Source organism: Mastigoproctus giganteus, chromosome 3, assembly GCF_048544385.1.
Source record: "Mastigoproctus giganteus isolate SK-2022 chromosome 3, ASM4854438v1, whole genome shotgun sequence".
Taxonomy (NCBI): Eukaryota; Metazoa; Arthropoda; class Arachnida; order Uropygi; family Thelyphonidae; genus Mastigoproctus; species Mastigoproctus giganteus.
This window is the reverse complement of record NC_143577.1, coordinates 151345367-151370669: the sequence shown is the minus strand read 5'-3', so window position 1 is coordinate 151370669 and position 25303 is coordinate 151345367. Positions and strand designations below refer to the sequence as shown.

Below are 25303 nucleotides of genomic sequence, written 5' to 3'. Positions count from 1 at the left end.
AAAACCGTCTTCATCTATTATCAAGCACTGGTGACTGCATGTGGGCGAAAGACACTTCGCAATTCGCTACAATTTCGTCGTGCGCTGCAGTTCACGCAACTCGGCTTGATCGCTTTGCGCCTGTGAAGCTGTTTTCTCTGCGGTACGCACTTGTTGAGCGGGAAAAGTGGAACGTGCGCCTTCCCATATTCGAGTATCAGTTTTGTAGTGACCATGGTGGCAGCATTAAGTGACACGTGCTGAAGCGATATCGAGGAAAATGCACAGAAGTTAAAAAGGCGATTATAAAAATGAGCGAGGAAATTACAACGGTGCCATCGAATGTGTCGGATGTCATATCTTCGCCCCTCAGTCCACATGGGGTACCTTCGCGTGGGAAGGAAGGACCGCAAGTTTCGTGGGATGATGCAACGTGGATCATGACTAGTTCATTCATCATTTTTACGATGCAATCAGGTAACTTGAAATTATTCAGATCAAATTAATCGCTTTTAATATGCCATCGGATAATTTTTAATAAAGTGAATTTGTTAGCACGTATTTTTATATGAATATTGGTATGAAATATGACTGTATTAAAGATAATCCGATTACCTTAGCCGGATTTTATCTAAAATTAATTAATACGCGCAATTTTATTTTTTTAAATTAACAAAGCCAACGATCCAATAACAGCGTATATTACTGCATATGTTGAAATACAAAAAATCTCATTTGTATTTAAAATTTGAATAAGTATAGCGTCTAAAATGTGCAATTTTGTAAATTCAAAAACTTGTTTTAAATTATTATTAGCCAACAATTTATACAGCGGCTAAATCGCCCATAATCTGATTTATGTTTAGTATTCGGGGGATTTCAAAATTAGGATTAGTAGGCCGCGCCAGTGAAAGAAGTATACTACATATTTTAAAAGTATTGACAGTGGCGCAAGAATACACAATTTCCTGACTAGTACGACTCTCGAAATTTTGTAAAATTCAGAATTTTTATCATACTTTCATAAAATTGAGCGTTCAGTGCTGTTATGTATCACTATTTTCATAGAGGTATATGAACATGTAATAAACTAACGGAACTTGCGCAACACGCAGACTTTGTATTTCGATACCCTTTTAATATGTAAAAAGTTTTTTCAAAGGAATGTTTAAACCTTTATTTTTATTGCTACTTATACGATACATCAGCATCTTAGGCGATATTTAGTTGAGTGTATTTATGTCTTGTATAAGCGCGTGTTTCTCAGAACACACACACACACGTTTTCATTGTGTATGGGCTGAAATAAGCAAAATAATAGCGTTAATTGAAGAGGTCTTACAGAATTAATTACTTTTAAGCTTCATCTTAGACAGAAACTGAAGGTAAGGTCAATAATTCCACCTCATTAAGTGTTTTATGAACTTGGTAAAAATTTTCCAAACAAAATAAAAGCAGAATTTTTATTTTCTTTGCATCCTAGTATTCCAGTAAGGCGAGCTCATACTGTGATTATCAAGGACAGCATTTTTCACCTTGACATTAAATTGTGGAAATCGTTCGAACAGAATTTCTGTCGTGCAACAGAAGTCGTGTTTGTTGATCTTTCCGAATGCGACAAGAGCAATGCTTTTTGATAATGGATTTTCCATTTGAAATTGTACTTAGGAATGTGACAACGTGCCTCCTTATACTGGCTTCTGATATATCAGCGTTTCTCAAACTGCGGTCCGTAGACCAATTCCAGGGGGTCCGCGAAACGTACCCTCTGCAACTAGTCAAATTATTCGTTCTATGTATAGAAAATTGATGATAAATAAAGATTTTATTATATATTTATGAAAAATAAGAATAAAGTTGAGTTGTTTTAAACATAAAACTCTCAATTTTCTTTTCAGAAAACCTAGTGCACGCACACGCACACACCCGCACACACACACACACACACACACACACATATATATATATATATATATATGTGTGTGTGTGTGTGTACGGAGTTAGTCGACCTACATAGCATAGATAAGGTGTCAGTGGTTCAGTGGATAGTAAAATTCCAAGCGTAATGGGATAAAAGGAAGGATTTATCGGACTTTGATAAAAAAAAAACAGATTGTGGGTGCTCGACGAGCTGGTGCCTCGATTTCCCAAAGGCTGAACTGGTGGGGTGTTCGAGAGCCGCCGTAGTTAAAGTGTACCAGGACTGGCTTCAAAATAGTCAAACAACGACCCGACGGCAAACTGCAAAGGTCAGCAAAAGGTTGAGGTTAGCGCCGAGTCCGACGACTCGTAGGCGAACAGGCGCAGCACAGTTGAAGAGTTGACTACCCAATACAACATGGGCCAACGCGGAACTATATCTGGCATGACCATGCGTCGCAAGCTCGTATGAGTTATACCAACAGACGACCCCTACGGCATCCTCTCCTAATCAAGATTCTCGGCGTAAAAGACCCACCTGGTGCAAAGAGCATGCAAGTTGGACGTTAGAAGACTGGAAGAAGGTATGCTGGTCGGATGAGTCACGTTATTTACTCCACACCGTCGAGTAAATAACGGTCGTGTACGGATTTGGCGTCAACAACATGAGGCTCTTCATCCATCATGCAGGCCGACCGAGGCGGTTGTATGGTATGGGGCATGTTTCACTGGCAAGAACTGGGACCTCTGGTGCATGTGGAACAACGTATCAGTGGTCTCCGTTATCGTCAACTGCTTGCTGACTGTGTACACCCCGCTATGTTATACTTTTTCCCGAATGTCGATGGTGTCTTCTAAGATGATAATGCGCCAGGCCATCGGGCACTTGATGTGCAGGAATGATTTGAGGAACACAGTTATGACTTCCAGCATATCGATTGGCCACCGAACATCAATCCCATAGAGCACTTGTGGGACACTATGGAAAGGCATCGATCTGCCAATCCGCACTGGACCAGCGTGGCAGATTATGGTCCATTTCCCTCAGCATGAATTGTTGAGGAGGCTTCCATCCTGCAGTGGGTTGATAATGGCTGCACTTTACCTTTTATGGAAAGGCATATCAGGCGTATGGATACACCAATCACCCCCATACCTGCACTGCTGACCCATTACACACAGCTTGGTTTGCCATCCCTCCCGAACGCTTCCGACATCTTGTTGAATCAATGACACGTCGGATAGCTGCTGTACTGAGGGCAAAAGTAGGACCTACGAAGTATTAGGTAGGTGGTCATAATTCAGTGATCACTCAGTGTATATATAGGGGTTCGCAAACTTTGTTTTGACTTTTGAAAGGGTCCGTAGACCTCAGAAGTTTGGGAATCACTGTGATATATTGTACTTAAGCACACGGAACGCAGCGGCGCTCAACGCACGACCCACATGCCAAACAAGGTACATCATTATATTAAAATGGTATGACACATGCGGGACACTCACCCAAACGAAATTAACATTTTTGTTTTGGATCAGTTGAGACTGTCTTTTGCTGTTGAAGGCCGTGACAGTTCGGCCATAATGTACAGTTTCTCTCCATCCTTTACCATATAATATTATGTTAACTACTTTAGTAATGTTTCTTGTAGTTGTTTTACTTTCCTGTCTATATGCATCGAAAGAATTCCTTACCTCATTGTATTTTGTGCTGAGAATGATCTATCGGTATCCTGCTTTATAACCCACCGTAAACGGCAGTCGCTGTTTAATAAACACACCTCGCTCACACTGTGTTCTGTCTATCCAAATGAAACATGATGCATATATTTTGATTTGACTTCGCTTTAAAAGTCGGATGGGCACCAATTTTCAATGCATTTTATGATTCATGGAGAAATTAAGCCCAATTCAGATTCAACAATCCCCCAGTAAAATCCCACAGAAACACTGTTATAAATTTTAACAGTACTTAAATCTCGAGAACTTGTTTAGAATATTGTTAGAAGACAAATTTCTTGTCGATAGGTAAACCCATTTCCGATGTATGCATCCATTCTATCCCTTAACCACCAATCACGAGGTGATTGCTGGTTAAGTAAACGGCGGTTGCTCACCCCCTTGAAGTATGTTATTTAGTAATGGAATTTGCAGAATTGTGTCAAACTTGTTTCCTGTAAATGATGTCACATGAGAAAGAAATGGTTGAATACTGCTGATGTAATGGATTGATCGGTCTATCATACTTTGATGTGTATGTATAATTCTTAAATGACTCCTGCTTATTTTAAGGCTTTTAAATGAAATGTTCACCGTGGTCTAAAATCAACCACCCACGAAAGAAACAATAATTTCCACCAATACAGTAGCAAAAATGAACCAAACTTCTCTGTACTAGTGGCATCGGTTAGAAAAAAAAAGCAACGAACTAGTAAAGCAGTTATGTATATGCTGTGGTAACCTGTAGAAAAATACTGTTTCTTATAGTTTCTGTGAACATTTTACTGGAGTTTAGTGGCAACTGCTTGGAATAATAGTTTTCTCCATTCAAGTGGGGCGAAAGATCAAGTTACCAACACTGCAGTCATTAAGTCAGAATATGAGAGAGACTAATTTTTACAATCTTGTCTTTTTACGTACGCAGCGAGAGCAGATTTCATATGTGTTTCTTCATATTTCAATAATATTCTATACAATTGTATCTCTAATAAATCATGTAAATTCATTAATTGAAGCTCAGCATTCATTTGTTTTTTTTGCAAAACTTTCAGATTAAGCTACGATTAAAAATTGTCACGTGACTAGTCCAAAGGGGGGGAAGAGCTTTGCTGGTTTTAAATGCGATTTGTTTTCACTTGACTGCTTAAGTAGAAAGCGTGCGTGTAATTCTAATGTTAGCACAAATTGCCCTGATATTTATTGAATATCGAGATATGTTTTACAAAGCATTTTTGAATAAAGCTTTAACTGGTTTTATTTTATTTATTTGATAAAGCAAAATCCATTTTAAACTCGCAACAGTTTCAAGGAATAGAGTAAAGTGCATCGACACTTAGTAAAATTAATAAACTTGAACTAAAGAAATTATTTTTAAACTTTCGTGTATTTTACTCAAAACATATTTGTAATACTGTTCATGTGACAATCATGATGAGGGATAGGCACTGGTACTGGACTAATACTAACCAGAGAAATTATCCCATTAATTTATTAAAGTTCTACCCGCAGACCTTGACCTTACAATTGGGTAAACACCACAGATAACTCTCTGCAAACTGTGTGTTTACAAGATGGGCAGGGTTTATGAAGACGCTGCGACAGTTATAATACAGTAGTTATGTTGCTAATGTCATTAATTTTATTGGATATTGGCCTATACCCCGCAAATGTTGTGCAATATGTTTGGACTAGGACAAAAATATGATTCTCGTCTGTTTTCGAGGAAATTTGATGAAAGTTAAACAGACAAGAACAGAAAAACGCATGTTAGGGCCCTAAAACGACACAAATCTTGTAAAAAATATTCATTAGGGGCAGAAATTGGAAAGAAAATTAAATTTTCGCACGTTCTATACGCTACAATATTAAGCAACAGATATAAAATATGAGGCAATATGTGATAGAACAATCTTTTAGGCCTAAAAAAGACTTCTGTTCAATCGGCTGTCTGTTCTATAAAGGAAGGATATCCTATTATAAAATAATAAATTAAATAATAATTTATAAAATACTATAAATTAAAATAATGCAAATAAATAAAAAAAGAAAGAATTAGAAAACAAATTATTAAAACCTCAATTCATGCAATACAGAAAAGACACAAATTATTATAACCAGCAGCAGTGCATTTAGAATTAAACGAATGATCGTAAATATTATAATTTCAACCGCATTTTATGAAAATAAAAATTAAACCAAAACTAACATGTAGATACTGAACCCGCTGTATTCATACCAAAATGCCATTTAGCAAGGAACGTTAATTTTTTTTGATTTCTAAAATCCGAATATAAACAACTTAAACAGTGATATTCCCCTAAAATGAATCCATAGACGCGCATGTTACCGGTTAGCATGATGTGACAAGGACTTAGTAAAGGCCTTGTCACATCATGCTAACTCATAGAATTAAAATATTTATCCCGTATAAAATATGCCAAATATTAAAATGAAAATTTTTGCAAGGATATGTTATGAATATACGATGTTGTTATAAGCGTATCAAAATTCATACCATTACAAGGCTCTTAACTCCAGTTGAATTTTCGAGTTTCAGACAATGCAATTACCACGCACTTCTAAGAACATCAAAAGAAAAATTTCTTATTGCCAAGCTAAGACTTAATCGATCAAAGAAACAGAATTCACAAAATGGACTGAACTGCTGCCGTTACACATTGCTGAATGAGCATCAGTTTAAAGCACTGTTCACTACAATTGTCTGCATGGAACCAACATGACACAGCGTATCCTTGCGCAACGTAAAGTGGGATGCCATGAATCGGTCAACGCACTTATAAGGTTAATAATCATTGTTTTTACAAAACATAAAGCTTATTTTGTCACAGCCTACAACACAAAAACGTGGGTTTCCGCTAATAGGGAATAAATATACGGCTCTTCGCCAAATATTTCAATTTGTATCGCACAGTGAGTTTGTATATTTACAGACTGTTTATTGATTGCATTTGGGTGGGTTAGACTCCGACTCGGCATGGACCACTTTGGACACAGTACCTCAAGGTGTTTATAGTATATTTTGTCTGCTCAAATGCGTGTTTACAGTTTTGCGTGTTGAAGACCGAAGTTTGACGTACACAGCACATGACCTTCTAAATCCCATATTGCCTCTGTGTGTATCATGAATATACGCGTGTGTTCAATTCCGATTTGCATGTTGTGCGGGCCACCCCTACTCCATATATCCTACTATACAACCCGTTACTGTTTCATCACCCCAAACAACTTCAGAGGTAGGTATTTCGGCCCATAAGTGGTAGCGGTAGTTAATAAATCCCTTACACTTGAAGGAGTGTCTTATTTATTCACTCGCTTTTGATAAAGTGCTAACACCGTAATAAAATAATCTATTCCTTTTCGTTCATGAATAAATATAATAAATGTTTTATCTGATATGGAACAATATTAAAAATTTGAAAAGATCATACGAGTATAATTGTCATATGCCCCATACGTAAGGGATAAGATGCCTATTAATTGTGTGTCTAAGATGCCTATTAATTACAACATAAGGGATAAGAGCCTATTAATTGTGTGTCACTAATTATATAATGTGATAAATAATTTATATGTAGTTTGAAAAATAAACCAACAAAAGACATGGGAAAAAAATATTTAGCTAAAATAAACACAAATATATTCTATACCTTCAGACAGAAAAAAATAAAGAAAACAAAGTTTAAAATTTAAAAAACGTTGCAATTCAATCGTTGTATCAGTCTAATTTTAAGGATTCAAATTACAGAGCAAACTCCTAAATCATAAAATCGAGAGCAGTTTTCACATTTTTCTTTAGAAAAGATGCAATCCAAATGGCTTATTTTCCACCCTTCATGCATATTACTAAGTCACATTATTTACCATAACTTGAGTAATAATAACCCTTATACTGTAAGTGACACAATAATAAATTGAATGAGCATCGTTGTCCGAAGTGTATCGCTTCCACCATTACTCTGTTTTACCTTGAACTGCCTTTTTGGTCATTTACTTTTACGTGTAGTTTTTTCGAAAATTTGAATATTTTCATAAATAACCTAAACCATCCAAATGCTACTGGCTTGGTATTGTTACCGAAAGAACTAATGTAATTTTTTTAAGAAAAAAAAAAAAAGAATGGGCAAAGAGTCATAGTGCCCTACCTGTTGCTAGAAAGCCAACCTAATGAATATATTGGATTATTTATTAATTTATAATTCTTAACTGGTCTTATAGAACGGGTATGCTTTTACTGAAATTCTTCCGTTTAAGGCATATTTTAAGAATACCATTCGGTATATCGTATTTTTCTGTATGCCCCCCCTACTACATGTTTTGAGATTGCTTTTCTTCGAGGGTTTATATAGAATTTCTGAAATCCATCATCTGCATGACGTTATATATCTGGGCCACGAGTTTGAGTCCTTTCACAGACTGGGGGAATTTTTAAAGACTTCTTCAATCGAATCTGCAGTTAGCCGATCTCAGGAGGTGGAAATAGCGTTCCGTGAGTTATTCCAGATTTTTCAGTCCACAAAACATGCAAATGCCCGTGAACACACATTTTACAGACCAAATACAGCATATCGATATGAGTTACAAGCTCTGGTGTCGGTTAAATAACATACATATATATTATTTTTTGATAATACTAATGATTGTTAGCAACCTTGGTAGATATATGCATCGCCATTTTGAATAAGTCCAATTTTGTGAGGAAGTGGGTATGATGCTTATAAGTCGCCGAGCTCAAGAGCCAGCACTCTTTTGCATAAAATTTTCTTAACGTTGGAACATCAGGCACCCAAATTTCAACTGCGTATAGGCCAGTAAGTTATTTCAGGAGGATACTATTGGGCATGCCATCTGAGGCTTCCCATTTAATTTACCAAGGTTTCTATTTTGCGGAAGCGAATTTGGGGTCGAAACTTTCGGTTAATCCTCATTCCAGAGTTGTCTAGGTAATGCGAAATTTTTTGGAAGCTCTGTGATCCTGTTATTAATAATGGATGGCATTGCATTACCGCATGGTCAGCTCCCCGTACAGGTAAATTGACAAGGAAACGTCACTTTGCCTCTTTCTCGGCAAAGCTTCAGAGAAACACAAAAAACACTGTCAAAGCAAAATAGAATAATCGTAGATACTACATTTTATTATGCATTTTACCGTAAGTTTTCCATAATTCTGCAACATACTTTTTTATAACATTAAAAGCAAAGCTCATTGAAATCAACAGAAGACTTCTCGAAATTGCAGAATTGAGGTCCTCTTGTAATGTTACCTTCGCGAAGTTTGCTACGCTGATTTCAAAATTAACACATTTTTTAAAGCGTTCTTATATGTGTAAAGCGGCTATTATCCTCAACAAGTCCTCCGTCCGCATCTAATAACTGGACTTCTAATGGACAGATTTTCATGAGAGTTTATAACTTGCATGAAGATTTGCCAAGCCATGCAAAGTTTCATTATATTCAGATAAGTAGAAATCCGACAGTTAAATGTTTCTTCCTTTCATACGCGTCGCTTAGGTTATCCATATATTGTTTTGCAGCATGCTGATTGGAAGAATGCATGCATAACATGGCATATGTACAGGCAAGCAATGTTCTCAGTTCGCTATTATTAGTTTGCTAAATGTGCACTGAATGGTCACTTTATTATGTACACTACTCTTTCACGAAGTAGAGCGCTCCTTGAATAACAACATCTCATGTTCATAGAATACATTCTAAAGCGGGGGAGCAAGTACGTAGGGATGGTGTATGTATATAATTCACTGCGTGAATGGGTAAAACGAAGTGACTTCGAATCTAGCATGATGTTCAGCGCCAGACACGATGACACGAGTATCTCGGAAACTGCAACACTGCTGCAGTCTTCACATACGACTAAATAACATCCAACTCGTTGTTGCAAGAGGCTAACAAGGCTTGTGCAGGATAACAGAAAGGCTACAGTCAGTCAAATAACTCATTGTAACAGTGGTAACCAGGAAGGCATTTCAGAACGCGCAACTCGTCGTACCTTGTTAAAGAAGAGATATAACAGTTGACGACAGAACTGGATCCACTTCTATCAGAAAGAAAAAAAAAAGAAAAAAAAGACGAAGGTGCGTTTACAGTGGACACAGAAACACCCAATTGCAGTAGACGAAGGAGGTTGCAAAACGTTAGCCTGGTCTGATGAATACCAATTCCTGTTATTTCACCGTGGTGGAAGGATCAGAATATGGCGAAAACAGCATCGCCATATTCTATTGGCGGGGTTGTAATAATGCAGGGAACGTATTCGTGGGCTCCTTCACAGGGCCAGACAAGATGGGAGGGATTTAAGCAAGGAATGGAGGTTGCCTATTTGAGACACATATACAGACTACAAGCGGTCGAATTACAGATAAGAGTTTAGAAGAACAGCGCCCGTGGAAGTATACACAGAAAAGACACGCAGCAGACACTAAACGTGTGTGTGTGTGTGTGTGACAGAGAGTGAAGAGAGAGCCTGTTGATGAAGGTTCATTAATTAATCTGACTGCCCTTCCCTTTAAAAGAGTCCTAAAAGCTTGATAGATGTTTTAGGAGCATCATCTCAAATGTTGAAATAATATTCCAAGATATGACCCTTACAATTTTTTTATGTAAAAATGCCATATAAAAAAATATTTACAGCAGTTTCGACTATAACATTTGTGAGTATTGTGTAAATTCTATGTATACTGGTAATTCTTTTTGTTTCTATTAGTATTATGTATATTTCTAACCCCCCCCCCCCAAGTAGTGCTCGTTTAATTTACTTCGTGTTTTGCTAAATAAAAAATGAACGAAATAAATAAGTTACGTTAGAATATTAATGCGGAATTGCAGATTTGTTACTGGTACAGCACTAGAAAATATGCACTCGTTAACAGTGACAAACCAGGAACAGTAAAGCAGCTCAAATACTACCCATATTAAATTCTTTGTCGATATGTTTCGTAGTTTCTTGCTGGGTGTAATAAACAATAAAACTGTCGATATGTCAATTCGAATCATTTTATCCACCAGACGCAAGTCCTATTAATATAAGTACACGGAGGTCACTGGCCCCATGTTATTCTGCGTAATTAGTTTGGGTGGTTGGTTTGCTATCGTAATTACTGCTGGTAGGGTGGGAGTGCGTACGTGAATGAAGCTGCAAAGAATTACTCTGTTTCTGATCAATATAAACAGAGTAATAACATTGTCTGGAGCCTACCGAGATAAGAGATTACAAGTAATCTATCAGAAATTAGCTAATTTTCCCTCAGTGCTATTAAAAAGTTTATAATCATATTTCTGTAACGTCATGTTGGTTCGAAAATTCAACGTGCATGACTTTAAACATGCATTCACAACATGCCCACGGGCTAAATCCGCGTTTTCCAAACTTTGGTCCGTAGATCAGTTCCAGAGGGTATCAAGTAAGATGTGTTTATTTTCATAAAAATATACTGATAGAATCAAAACGAGTTTCGTTAAAGAACATCAGTTATTTTCGATACAATTAGTATGTATAAAAGTCGCTTCCCTAACAGAGTGCGTTCAATCCTCGCCACTAGTGCGTGTGTACACTTATGAGCGTATGAATCGTTGACGCGGTCGGCTAATAGGAAACAGCTTACAGAGTTGTTCTGTAACTTTCAGAGTTGCAAACTGAAGCGAACTTTTTGCTCAGCGCGTTAGATAGCTGCTAACATTTTATGGCCCTCTGCACACGCACACTACATATATACATTTTTTTTTTTGCTAACGAAAGCACACAAAAACATCCCCCCATTGGAAGAGGAATGAATACAAGCCAGCTTCGCACGGCGTGGAAGGACAGAAGGTTGTGACTATAGCCGTTACAACCGCTAAGGTCACAACCGTTCAGGATATGGTCACAAGTCAGTTAATTCTTATTAAAATATTTATTTATTGTACGAGCAATCACCAAATACTTATCTCCAAACGCCTCTTTTTCCACGATGTCAGCGTAATGGAGTGTTTCACGATCCCTCCAAATGAAAGTACCGGAGAACCCGACTAGACTGTATCTCGATTCTTCAGTGAAGAGCATCATGGTTAAGGCCATCTTATATGGAAGTGACAGAGGATAGCGCCGAGAGGTCCTCAAGGGAAAGTGTGGGTGTTTTGGAAATAGTTCCACCGTCTACTTACAAAGTTGAGTCATCCCCAATCACCTGTTCACTGTAGTTTATTCCTGCTTCCATTCTCCCTGTTGCTCTCCTCCTAAGAAACAATCCATATAATGTCGCGGTATATTCACATAACAATAATGCTATCTTGAAATCGATAGTGTGAGCTATAAACTCGAAATACAGAAGTTTAGAAAACAGAATCATTTTTATCTGGTTCTGAAAATGTAAATTCTTCATTTTTAACGTGTTTTGCTCTCCAGATCTACTTGTTTTGGGCAGACACCTCTGTGGTCTTTCCACACTAGTTTCTAGGAACATATTGGGTTACAATTTTACCTAGATATCCTAGAAGTCCTGAGAGGATTGATTTAAATCTCGACGTTGAATGAATATGTTCAATTACAGGACATTTTCCTAGTTAAGAATTATTTTTCTGCAGAATGGTACCTTTTGAGTCTATGAAGAAGTTCAGAATTATAAAAATATCTACTCCAGATATATTTAGGAGGCAAAAGTATGAGATGTTATCAGCTCCAATCCTGAGATATTTCAGAATCGAAATTATGGTCATCAGCAAGATGTTCGTTTCACTCAGAGAAGATGCAGTAATTAATCTTATACACAGTCCAATCAAAACACTGATCACATACGGGTTTTCTACAATCGGACGTTCCTCCCGCTTGGGGGTACACATGTCATGGTGAGTACCGCTAAATGTGATACTGCAGGTTCGTGGCATGGGCAAAGAATGTGCCAGGTTCGTGATATCGACATGGGCAATGGACGTGATCTGAAGGACTTCGTAAAAGGGATGATTATCGGCTACAGTTTGAAGAGTTTAGTATTACGGAAACTGGGAATCTTGTGCATCATAACTACAGCACTCTGCGAACGGCAGAGTGCTGTAGTTAGGATGTTCCAACAGTGGATGGACAATGGGTGGAGCAGCAGTCGCCGGGCCAGTGGTGGGCACCCACACCTCATCGATAGTTGTGGGAAGGTAGGCTGTTCGGCATTGTAACAGCCGATAGAGGGAACCGCAGATCATGGACTTTAAAAAGGGGACGACTACCGGTGTTTTAAGGTCACAATCCAACGAACCGTCCACATCCAGCGCCTAAAGGCCGTGTCTTAAATGGCGTTATTAGACCAGTGACTACAGAAAAAAAAACTGAATCACGTCTTCTGCTATGCCACATGGACGGTAGTCTAACAGAAACAGTTTTCATACTTCTAGATCGCATTAAGAATGCTAAAAAGTACCTATCTGTTGTGGTTTATCAGGGACACCCCCTTCATTATGACTTTCTTCCAGGAAAGTACTGGCGTATTCTAGCAAGATAATACGCCCTGCCAAGACGTTGTCAGTGTATTAATAAAGATTGGTTCGCCGAACACGAAAGTGACTTCTAGACCTTGGCCCGAATTCATCCGATATGAATCCCATAGATCATTTCTGAGATTATTGATCGAAATATTTCAGTAGTTGAGTCAGTTTGGTGTGACATAAGCATAGGTAAATCAAAATTGAGAGTAGGATTGTGCTATAGGCCTAATGACTCTGATGAGTATAATAAGATACTGTACAGGGAAATAGAGTGGGCCAGTAAATCAGAGAGTCTTATAATGGGGGATTTTAATTTCCCAGATATTGACTGGAATTTGTGGGTTGGTCACTCACACACTAGCAAGGCTTTTGTGGATTTATTGGATGATTGTTTTCTACACCAGCATGTTCGGGAGGCAACTAGAGGGAGTAATACTCTTGATCTGATTATCAGTAGTGATTCTTCATGCATTAGGAATCTGCAGATAAATGAACCACTGGGTGGCAGTGATCACAGTGTGCTGAAGTGGGATTTACTCAAGGAGGTAACTACCATCAGAGGTAAAGGGAAGGGTTTTTGCTTTCGTAAAGGAGACTATGCTGGTCTGAGACAGTATTTAAATTCTATACAGTGGGACCAACTGATGATGTTACCAACAGCAAATTCAAAATGGGAAGCATTCAAGGAACTAATCTTGGAAGCTACCAGGCTTTACATACCAACCAAGAAATATTGTTCAAGGTTCAGGCCTAAATGGTTGTCAGATGAACTAATGAGACATATGGCAGAGAAGAAAAATGCATGGGATACATACAAATTAATGGGTGACGTGGAAGCCTATGATAGATATAAGTTGGTCTGTAACCAAGTCACAAAGGAGATTAGGCAGGCAAAGGCAGATTATGAGAAATCCTTGGCAAAGGATGCAAAGAAAAACAGAAAAGAGTTCTTTACCCATTTAAACTCAAGAAGGAAAGGGATGAATCAGATTGGTCCACTGGATGTTGATGGTTCAACAGTTGAGGATCCAGCTCAGGTGGCTAACAATCTAAACGAGTATTTTGCATCTACATTCACACATGAGGAGTTATTCAGGAAGGGGAATGTCGTAGGTGAAGTAAACATTGGCAGTGAGCTAGATGATTTTCTAATAACTGAGAGGAAAGTGGAGGAGAAATTGTTGAGGATAAACATAAAAAAGGCACCCGGGGTGGATGGGATCTATCCAGTTATATTAAAGGAGGCAGCAAAGGAAGTAAGCAAACCCCTAGCCATAATTATGAGAGCTTCTTTGGACTCAGGGGAGGTACCCATGGACTGGAGATGTGCAAATGTAACCCCAATTCACAAAGGAGGATCAAAGGCTGACACAAGTAATTATAGACCTGTTAGTTTAACTTCGGTTCCAGGAAAATTAATGGAGGCACTGGTTAAAGAAGCACTGCAGGATCATCTGGACAAGAATTCAGTTATAGCTCAGACACAGCATGGGTTTGTTAAGGGCAGGTCTTGTCTGACCAATTTGATTGGATACTATGATGTAGTCACAAAAGAACTGGATGCAGGGAATAACTTTGATATTATATATTTGGATCTTAGAAAGGCTTTTGATACTGTTGCGCATGGAAGACTGCTGCACAAATTGGAGAAGTGTGGCATTCGAGGCAAATTGCTGCTATGGATAAAGGGATGGTTGAGTGGCAGAAGACAGAGAGTGGTAATCAATGGACACTGCTCAACGTGGACTAATGTTATTAGTGGAGTTCCTCAGGGTTCAGTGTTGGGTCCATTGTTGTTTTCTGTATTTATAAATGATATTGATGATGGTGTATCAGGCTTAATGTCCAAGTTTGCAGACGATACAAAGGTTGGCAGGGTTGTTAAGGACACTACTGATACTATGCTGCTGCAACAGGATCTGGAAAGGTTGAGCAGATGGGCTGAGAGGTGGCAAATGAAGTTTAACATTGACAAATGTAAAGTACTACATATGGGAAACAGTAACCCCAGATCAATGTATCAACTCTGTGGTACTACGCTGACAGTGGTAGAGAATGAAAAGGACCTGGGGGTAATTGTGCAGGCAGATATGAAGTTCTCTGAGCAGTGCAGACGAGCTGCAAGAGTAGCTCATGGTGTCTTGTCAATGATATACAGGAATTTTTCTAGCAGGGACAGGGATGTGATTATTCCCTTGTATAAGGCATTGGTCAGGCCACACCTTGAGTACTGTATACAGGTCTGGAGGCCTCATTTCAAGAAGGATGTAGAGCTGCTGGAACGAGTACAGAGAAGGGCAACAAGATTAGTGAATGGAACAAAGGGTTGCTCTTACGAAGAAAGGCTTAAGTTTTGCAAATTACAGAGCCTGGAGACTAGGCATCGCCGAGGTGATCTGATAGAGGTGTACAAGGCTTTGAATGGCTTGAGCATGCTCAATGCCGATGGAATTCTTCCTCTTGCTCAGAATAATCACCTGAGAGGGCATAAATTCAAATTGAGGAAGGACGGATGTCGGATAGATGTGCGGAAATTCGCCTTTAGCCAGCGGGCAGTTGGTTTGTGGAATAGACTTCCATCACTTGTTGTTGAAGTTGATAGCCTAAACAAATTTAAGGCTCAGCTGGACAGGTATTTCGAACGAATTGAGGGGTGAAATGGGAGTAGTGGTTGTTTTTTTTTTTTTTTTTTTTTTTTTCTTTTATTTTGGCTGATGCTGAATAAGCTTGCTTTCTTGCATCATATGCCTCTACTAATGCTAATGCTAATATCTGTTTGGATAATCCACCACGGACTATCGCAGATCTACGGGACGCAACCATGTCCCCGCAACATTTAGAGACCTTATTAGGCCTCTGAACATTTAGCAGCATAACCCGACAGATTACTGAATTCATGCGATGTTCTTGTATGTTAAGTTCTAAAGTAACTAGGGATGTAGGCGTAAATATATATTGTATCTGTAAATTTCCTGTATTATTCTGCAGTCCATTTGCCTGTTTTGTTCGGCTAAAAACCCCGAGTTTTGGGAGATTAAACCATGTACCCCCTAGCCTGAGAACGACTAACTCAACCACGTTGTGAAAAAGGCTCATAATGGTTCCACGCGTCATTGATGGAATTCGAATAAAGTCTTTCCATCCGGTGTGGAGTGGACGGTGATTATAACCACTGTGTTTCAGAGGGGGTGGCACCCCCTTACAAAATGAAATCAATATGACAGTAAAGAGCTTAACTTTTGGACACCTATGTAGTTTCATTCCTCTTGCTTATTTGTCACGTGGAGTTTGTAAATACATGTTTGACAAAAATGTCATATCTGTCTTCGAAGCTCAAATTTACGCTAAACATAGATTACGTGATAAGCTTATTTAGGTCAAGTTACTGAGCGAGTCGATTTTCAGATCATCTCGGAATGACGCATGTTAAGAAAACAAGTGGGCGGTAGGGTTGTTATATTGTCAACATCATTTATATGTATAACAGCTGGATCGTTACAGGTAAATTTTCACTGCTAATTGCAAATACTAATATATAGCAAAATATGAAATATATATATATTCAGAATGTTTTTCACTCTCTTGTGGTAATGGAAACCAATTTTAAGGACTCAGGCCATGAGGAGTCACTATATTATTGTAAATTGTGGGTATTGTGTGATCAATTTTGATGTTTTACTGAAATTAAATCCGAATTCAAGAAAGGTGAAAACACGCAACCTTCGGCCAGTACCGACTAACTGGTCATAATATAAAAATGTCATAAACATTTCGTCTTAGAGACATGATTCAAACCAAAGAAAAGAAAAGAAAACAACAAAAAAATTAAGGAAACCAAGAGGTGCTGTTATTAGCCAAAAAGGTTGAAAACTTCGGAAAATGGGTTATAATAATGGGCATCGGCTGAGAGAAACATAAGCTAGCACGACCTGCTCGTAGTTAATATTTCCCGGGGTTCGCATAATTAGAGAAAATTCTAGATTAGAAGAATAAATACTCAGAGAAAAAAAGAAGAGCAAGTAGGTAGAATCCGAACCAAAATTAACCCTTTGAATAAAACAAAACGCCATTTTCTTTCTATTTTTGGGCAAATTCAAGGGTGCTGCTAGTATAGGAATATTTCCACAATATCGAGTCTTTGCAATTGTAAAGCCCTTCCATTTCCATTTCTGAGATCAGCAGTTTTGAGGAACTATGTTCGTAATCAAAGTTACAAATAACTTTCATTACAAGCTTCTTAACTGTAGAGAAAAAAAAGAAGTCTGTCACAACAGCAGCCATTGCATTATATCCGGAACAAATTTACAATTATAAAAAATGAATTGTCCATAAAAACCTTCCACTTTGAATCAGCCACGGAATGTTTTTTGATTCGATCTGAATGTTAGTGTTTATGGTAATGCTCATGTTTCCCTCCATCACTGCTTTTCGAAAATAATTACAGCTGGAGCGCTAATATTTGCCAACAAAAAAAAGGTTAAAGATATTTTTTTTCAAAAGTTATCCACCACATGCAAATATTTATTCGCCATTTCTCACTGACTCTGATATTCAAGCGTCGGGATTAATTACTAATACTCCCAACTTGTTACAAATAGTAACTATTTAACATTTGAGAAAACTAAGTTTAACCAGTTTTTTTTTTAAAAGTTTAACAAACAGAAAGCTTGGATTTTAATTGGATATTAAGCTCTCGGTGGAACAGGATTCAAGAACTGTTGTTTGTTACGTCTTCGCTGAATGAGGCAATTTAGATCAAATACTCCAAACGATATATAAATAAATATATAAAAACCTGCAGGGAATAATATTTCTAACTCAATTGCACTTTGACTTATGAAACAATCTCAAGCGATGCGACGAATGGATATAAGAGGTCATTCTCCTTAGTAACCTGATTAGATTTTATTTCAATGAGAAAGAGTGCATGATTTTTAAAATTTTTTAAAGTACACTGGTTGTCAGGTTTTGTAAATTCGCAACAAATACTATATGTCACCTCCTATTTGTCGAATTGGCGTGCAAAAGTGAGGCTCTGATCATCTCCTTCCCTCTCAGTTATTCCTCCTTTTAACCTTCACAACTTCGTTATTTGCCTCCCACTGGGTATCTCTTTGGTGTAGTGCACCGCCTCTTGTCCTACATTACAATTACCGAGCAGCAACTACAAGTATTGAAGTACTTGCTTATTAACCAGCACTGTGTTTTACTGGTAAACCTTCGTTTTTACGCAAAATAGATAAAGTTGTCTGTAATTTTAACATATCGCACGCTATTTATTCCACAATTTCGAAGTCATTAAAACGGTTCCATGATATTCAAACTTTTAATATCAGTCTCGCCTTCAGCCAGTGCATTTTCCCTTATAAATGAATATTTCCAATTCTAGCTATGCAGTTAAATATTGATGTCAGATGTTAGATCCATTCTTAGTGAAGCATCGGAGTAAGTACCTAAATGATACACCTTGGGAATATTCTGTTTCAGAACGACTTCTATTAAAATGTACCTTCTTATTGAAAATCTTTATCACTGCAGTGCGATTACTTTCCTTTTACCACCTGCTTTTTGCTCGTACCGATCAATTCCAGCAACTGCGGAGGGAGGAGGTCTAGAGAAATCAATTCCATATGAGACTGTCCTTAATTCTATATTGAGATTGTCCTTAAGACGATTCTTAACAGCAACGATTGTTTTAATGATCTTTCAGAAGACATTGCCTTAATTAATTTCTGGAATGTGAATGAATGGGTCCAGGAGCGGGGAATTCTGTCTCGACTGGTAGATGGGAGAAGGCGCATATGCGGTGCGCGAGTGTGTTTACAAATAAATGTATTCTGCACAAACTGTTCAGAGAAAGGCACTACGTTGTGTTTTTTTTTATTTAACCAGCAGACGCTCACAACCAAGGGCATCTTGGAGACTTATCATCCAAAAAGCAAATTTATGCATGTAGAAAATTCCATTCATAATTATAATTGACTACAATACCGTTATATCCCCATATCAAAAGCTTTACAATTGGGCAAATCATCACAACAGGATTCAATTTTAAATTCAAGGATTCACCTTCCTATAAAAAAAAATTATGGAAGCTTTGCAGCTGTGACTGAAGGAATGTGTTTATACACGTTCATCAGTAACATTGCGGAACTCCATACACTTAAAGACTTCAAAGTCAACAACCACAGTGTTTTCTAGGATATAGAGACTCTTTATATCCTACAAAATACTGACTAAAAGAAAGTATGGAAACTAGACAAAAGTAAGAGAGAAAAACGAAAACTAAACAAAATTTAAAGCAGAGAGCACAGCCATTAGAAGCATTTTCAAGGAAAACTCAATCGACATTGATATTATACTGGTGTGCAAAATGTAAGGACCAGTCAGGTTTTCACCTGTAGCTTCTCATAGGAGTGGCCTGGATATGGGAAAAGAATACCAAAGGAACCTCGTGAGGTACAGAAATGATGAAAGAAACAACAAGGGAAACAAAACGGTACAGAGGGACTTCATTCAAAATGGCAACATAGCACTGGCTGCCATGACACAGATGCATCACTGCCAAAGATGGAACAAAGGGAAGAGGTGGTCCTCAGTAGGAGATATGGCCACCCCTAATGTCGATGCAGGCTTTGCACCGCCTGTCTATACTTAGAACAATGTTGTTGATAAGTTATTATTTATTATTATTATTATTAAAATCAGTTTATTTCCCAAGAAACCTTGGGTCACCCCGGGACGGCTCTGTGCCAGAAGGGTGTGAATATTTACAGCCTAAGGTGCGAGGAACACAATGTACAATAAACAAGAGTACATGCGTGCTCGACCCGAGACTTTTACAGGATTAAATATACAATAATGTACAAAATATATGATTGCATGAAGAAAAAAGTCTTTGTCATATACAAATAGGCAAGTTAAAAAAAATAGTCTGTCCAGGAGCAGGTGAGTATTATAAGTTCATAATCTGGTAGCAGTTCTTGAGGATTTCCTTCCTGTAGGGCTTGTCTTCACAGAACCTATCAGGGTGGATCCTAAATTTATTGAAGATCCGAAGACAATTAGCTGGAAACATGTTCCTTAGGGAATCAATGCTTGACAGTGTAAGACGTAGAGGGAGACAGGAGTCGGGGTGCTCCCCTCTTGGCCTCCTAGGGCCAAAGATTAATGTGGATACCGATGGAGCATCAATTCGCCTCGTTATAAGCCGTGCAAGCGTGAGGACATTTTTTGTCATGATGGTATGTCTCCAGGGAGTGGTGCCCAGATTTGCTTGTAGGATACATCTGGAGATAGTTAGGGGGTGGCCTACCACCCTGTTCATCCATCTAAGCAACCAGTACTCTAAACTGAGATACTTCTGAAGGTATGAGGCAGGGGCAGATGACCAAATTTCTGAAGAATAGAGAGGAATCGGCGTAATACACCTCAGGATGTGCCGAACAAGCAGCGCTGGCTGATGCACACCAACGAGCTCTTGATGCACTGCCCAAAGAGCAGCGTACGTCTTCTGCCTCATCCTGGCAAAGTGAGGCTGAAAAGTGAGTCCAACATTACAGGTGAGGCCAAGATCAGTAGGAGAGGTCATCTTTTGCACCGGTTCCCCACTAACAAAGATTTGGATATCATTTTTGACTTTCTTCTTGGTTAACGTCAGTTGTGCTGATTTGGAAGGGCTCAGATGCAGCCCTGTTGTGGCAAGATAACTTTCCAAGCTCAATATCTGCCTAGAACTTGTTGGTTGATATCATGAATCTGATGATTATGATCTGAGCTCATGTAGAACTTCAGATCGTTGGCATAAGAGACAAAGTTCGGATTCTGAGCAAGGAAAGGCTCCAAAACCGCTGCAAACAGGATAGCTGACAGTACACTTCCTTGTGGGATGCCTCTTGAGACGTCAATAGTTACTTGAAAATCATTGTGGGTCACAGACAGATGTCTAGGGAGTAAAATGGACTTCAAAATTTGAAGTAAGGTATCCGCCAGGCCGAAGTAGTGTTTCAGAATGGTAAAAAGAACTGGGAGGTGTATTCTGTCATAAGCCGATTTTATGTCGAGGAATATGATATCAATCTGTGATTTGTTGTTAAGGGTGCACTGAATTCTGAAGAGGGTATCAAGAAGATTGGTAGTTGTCGATCTCCTTTGTAGAACGGCATGCATGTACTCGGGCCTGTGTGCAAAGCAATGCTGGGCAATTATTGGCTGAATTACTTTTTCGAAAATTTGGAGTAAAGAACAACTGATGGATATTGGTCGCAGGTCTTGAGGAGATTTGGGTTTCTTGATCTTTGGAATGGGCTTAACATGGTAGGTTTTCCAAATTGGAGGAACTGTTCCAGATTGCAGGATTTGTCTGAAAAGGTGAAGGAGAAGGTCAACTATATATGGGCTGCAACTTTTGATAGTAAAGAGTGGGAGACCATCCGGACCTACAGTGGCCTTGTTGGGTTGTTTATTGATGAAATCAATTAGGGTCTCTCTAGTTATTTCTATTTCAGACAAGTGTGCCCTAGGTAACCAGTCCTCCTGCGAGAGAAAGGAATCAGAGTCAGGAAAATCTGCCTGCTGTAAGCTGAACTGTGCCCATTCCTGGATAAGCTTTTTGTCAATGGCTAGATGATGATGATGATGCAAAAGGATCCTTCTACCACTCTTCAACCTATTGAGAATAGCTTGGTTAAGGACTAGCCTTTTATTTTTCAAGAAGCAAGCTCTTTTCTTCTTAAAGATGGGATGGTCTGAGAGAAGTTGAGTTTTCTGCCATTTCCGGTAGGCCTTCTGCTTCTTGATGAAAGCCATCTTAGTTTCCTTATTGAAACCCCGATTCGACCTGTTACCAATCCTGGTGATTCTGGCTGCACCATGTAGTGCAATTAACTTCAGTTGTTCCGACAAGAGCATAACGGCATCCTCCAACGGCTCAGAATAGAGACGCCCCCAGTCAAACCCAATCAAGCATTGGAGAATGATCTCTGGCTTCAGATATTTGGTAGAGAAGGCAATCCTAGGCAATTCAGCAGAGTACTCGTCAGGCAACCCAAGGGAATTGCTCTGTAAGGATAGTTTACATGCAATTGGCAAGTGATCAGATTGGAATTGAAAGTTGCTAGGTAGGAGTTTGATATCTTGTAAGTTGTGGAAAATTAGCTCCAGCGCTTGACACGCTCTAGTTGGTCGCATCACTAACCGTGTAAGCTTAAAGGCCCGAAGAGTGGCCTCAAGGGCATTCCCATGCCTGGGCAGTGGCAAGTTAAAATCACCTGCTACAACAGTTGGAATTTTCGGCACTAAGTTGGTTGCTAACCACGTGAGCAGCTCCGCTCTAGAGTCTTCATTGTGGTCCGGAGGAAGGTAAACCAGGCAGCATTGGATTTGAAGAAGAGGACTCCTCAGCGTCAGGGAGACTGCCTCAAAGTTGTTAGACTGGCTCACTCGTGTCCTTATTGGCTGGAAGCGATCGTTGAACAGGATTTCAACACCTCCGCCTCGCCCGTTAATCCTGTGATTCCCAATGTGTTTGTAAGGACTGTTAAAATGGGTAAGACCAAGCTGTCTATCCGCCGCTAACCATGTTTCTGTAAGGCAGATGACATAAAACTCATTAAGCAATAGGAGAGTCTGGAGACAATGAAGCTTGTTTTTTAGGCTGTGTACATTCTGCATAAACCAAAGAATCTCTCCATCGTGTGAACCTGGTAGCATGTTATCCTTTTGTAGCTATGGCTGTTTATCTCTCCTGGATCCGCTGTAAGCGATCGATCTGCTCCTCTCTTGGAAAGGCTTTATAAGGGTGCCTACCGGCCAGCAGCTAGAATCCAAGACGATATGCTTTGCATTCGCAGTGCAGGAGATGATAAAGGAATAGGTCGGGTGTCTAGTTTTGATAGCTTTTGCGTCTAAGTTGATCCCATGTTCTTGGGCAAAGAGTGCCTTGATACTTTCCGCTTTTGTTGCTAGTCCCAGTCTGGAAACAATAATTCTCTCTCGGGTCTGGACAGCTGAAATATTATATATCTCCTCAAGTCTCCGCGACAGAGGGACCGAGGCAGGTTCAGGAGGAACCGACATATTAGGCTCCTCGCATGGAATTCTGTTACCTTGTGTTTTCACAGTCAAAACACTTTGAGCGCAAGCCATTTGTGGGTTATGCCTGGGAAATTGTGCAAGATAGTTAAATTGATCAGAGAGACAGAAGGCATCCGCTTGAGCACAGATCCGCTCCTCCCTGTTTTGGCGTGGGGTTTCTCTCATCTCATTCCTCTTGTAACAGTGATGAGCCTGGCTCAGAACCTGGCCACCAGGTTTCTTCTGACATCTTTTGCAAGGTTGGTGCAGATTAGATTCACCAGGAATCATACACTTGTCCTGGATAAAAGGGCTGTCAGCCTCGAAGGTCGGATCGTGCTGATGGAGAGCGGTGTGAGGGGGCTGAGTACCCAAAGGGTTCAACATCACGGCCGGGGCTACGATCTGAGTTCTTGCAGTAACATCGTCCATTCCTCTGTCAGTGAACATTTTCTAGTGAACATTTTCTGGTGGGTGTGGACGTGCCGCTAGGCGTCTCCCCAAAGCAATCCCATATGTGTTCGATAGGATTTAGATCGGACAAGCCAATCCATACGAACAATGTCCTCACTTTCCAAAAGCATATCAACAGCTGCAGTGCGATGGGGTGTGGCATTATCACCCATAAATACGAACTCGGGGCCAATGGCACCTCTGAACAGACGCACATGGGGAAGGATTGCCTCAGTACAGTAGCGTGTGCCGGTTACAGTACCGCCTTCCAGTATCTGGAGTTGTGTACGTTCATCCAAGATAACGCCTCCCCAGACGAGAACACCTCGACCGTCATATCGATCCCTTTCAGTAATGTTTGCGGGGTGATACCGTGCACCAACCTCTTGCCAGATTAGTTGACGTCCAGAATCGCTGCTGAGACTGAATCTACTCTCATCAGTAAAGAGTACCTTAAGTAAAGATTTTGTGGTTGTAACCTTTAGAAATAGTGTTGGTCCTTAAGTTTTCACACCAGTGTAATTAAACATATTTGACTACCTTGTTATTTCAGAAGGTGGTGAGGTAGTCAGATGTTTCCTCTGTTGTATTTCCTCTTGTTTTTCTTTAGAAGAAAGTGAATAATAAACTTAAAAAGCTTTTAAATGCACATCAGTCATGACAGACCGACTAAGCTACCCAACCAAAATTTCCCAACAAAACCTATCATAAGTGGCAGATTTCGTTTAGGTGAGATCTCTACAGGGCAACACATTTAAGTTACCTGACCATTAGCTCATATACAACCAAGTGCATTTTGCCTGTAAATTGAGTACGGACAAAGAAATAATAATTGTCGGATTTCAATTTTAATGAAATTTTCAATGACGATACAAACCTTTCTAAAAGTACCAAATATGAAATTTCATGAAACCATCTAGTGGAAGTCGGGTTAATACACGAGGACAGACAGACGAAAAAATAATAATCGTCGGATTTCTATTGGTCCGATTTTAAATAAATATAGAATGGCTCGATAAACCTTCTAAATGGCCCAAATATAAAACTTCATGAAAATCTGTCCACTAGGAGCCGAGTTGTTACAAGCGGGCGGACGGACAGACAGACGGTCGTGATAAATACAATAGGCACATTATACTTATATACTAACGCGCCTAAAAAATAAGCTTTTGTAATATAAACTATTTATTAGTGGATGTGTGTACCGGTATATTTTCATATGCGTGCAGTTCGTGGCACTCGTCTCATTAATTCGAAATCCCTGGCTTAATGCAGGGTGTCCGGGCTAGAGGTATCCAAAAATAACGGCTTATAATGCGAGAACCACTCATTATATTTTCTCAAACGAAAGCACAGTCGATAGAAAATCTCTCCAAGATTTGTTTCGTCACATTTTTCCCCATTAAGGTACGAAGAATCCACACCAAGTGATCGAAAATGAAAGGGACACCCCAAAAGTCAATGTCTGGTTAGGAGTACATAAAAATGTACTCTTCGGGCCTTTAACCTTACACGGTTAGTGACCCAACCAACTGTACTATGAAATTTCTATAAAAAAATGAACCAATAAAAATCCAGAAATTGTTATTATTGACAATAACTCGACTATGAAACCCAACCACAAAAAGTTTTTATACTGTACTGTATATCTCTTTTTTAGAAAAACCTGTCGAGCCCT

General features: G+C 39.2%; 1 protein-coding gene across 1 annotated transcript in view; it reads left to right on the top strand.

The window, feature by feature from the left end:
• The first annotated feature begins 290 nt into the window (after positions 1-290).
• LOC150088327 (putative ammonium transporter 2) overlaps positions 291-25303 on the top strand; it is an 82926-nt gene continuing 57913 nt past the window's right edge. The window contains exon 1 of the mRNA XM_090370123.1: positions 291-456. Within this exon, the coding sequence (XP_090226249.1) occupies positions 291-456 (166 nt within the window). The remainder of the gene's footprint in view (positions 457-25303) is intronic.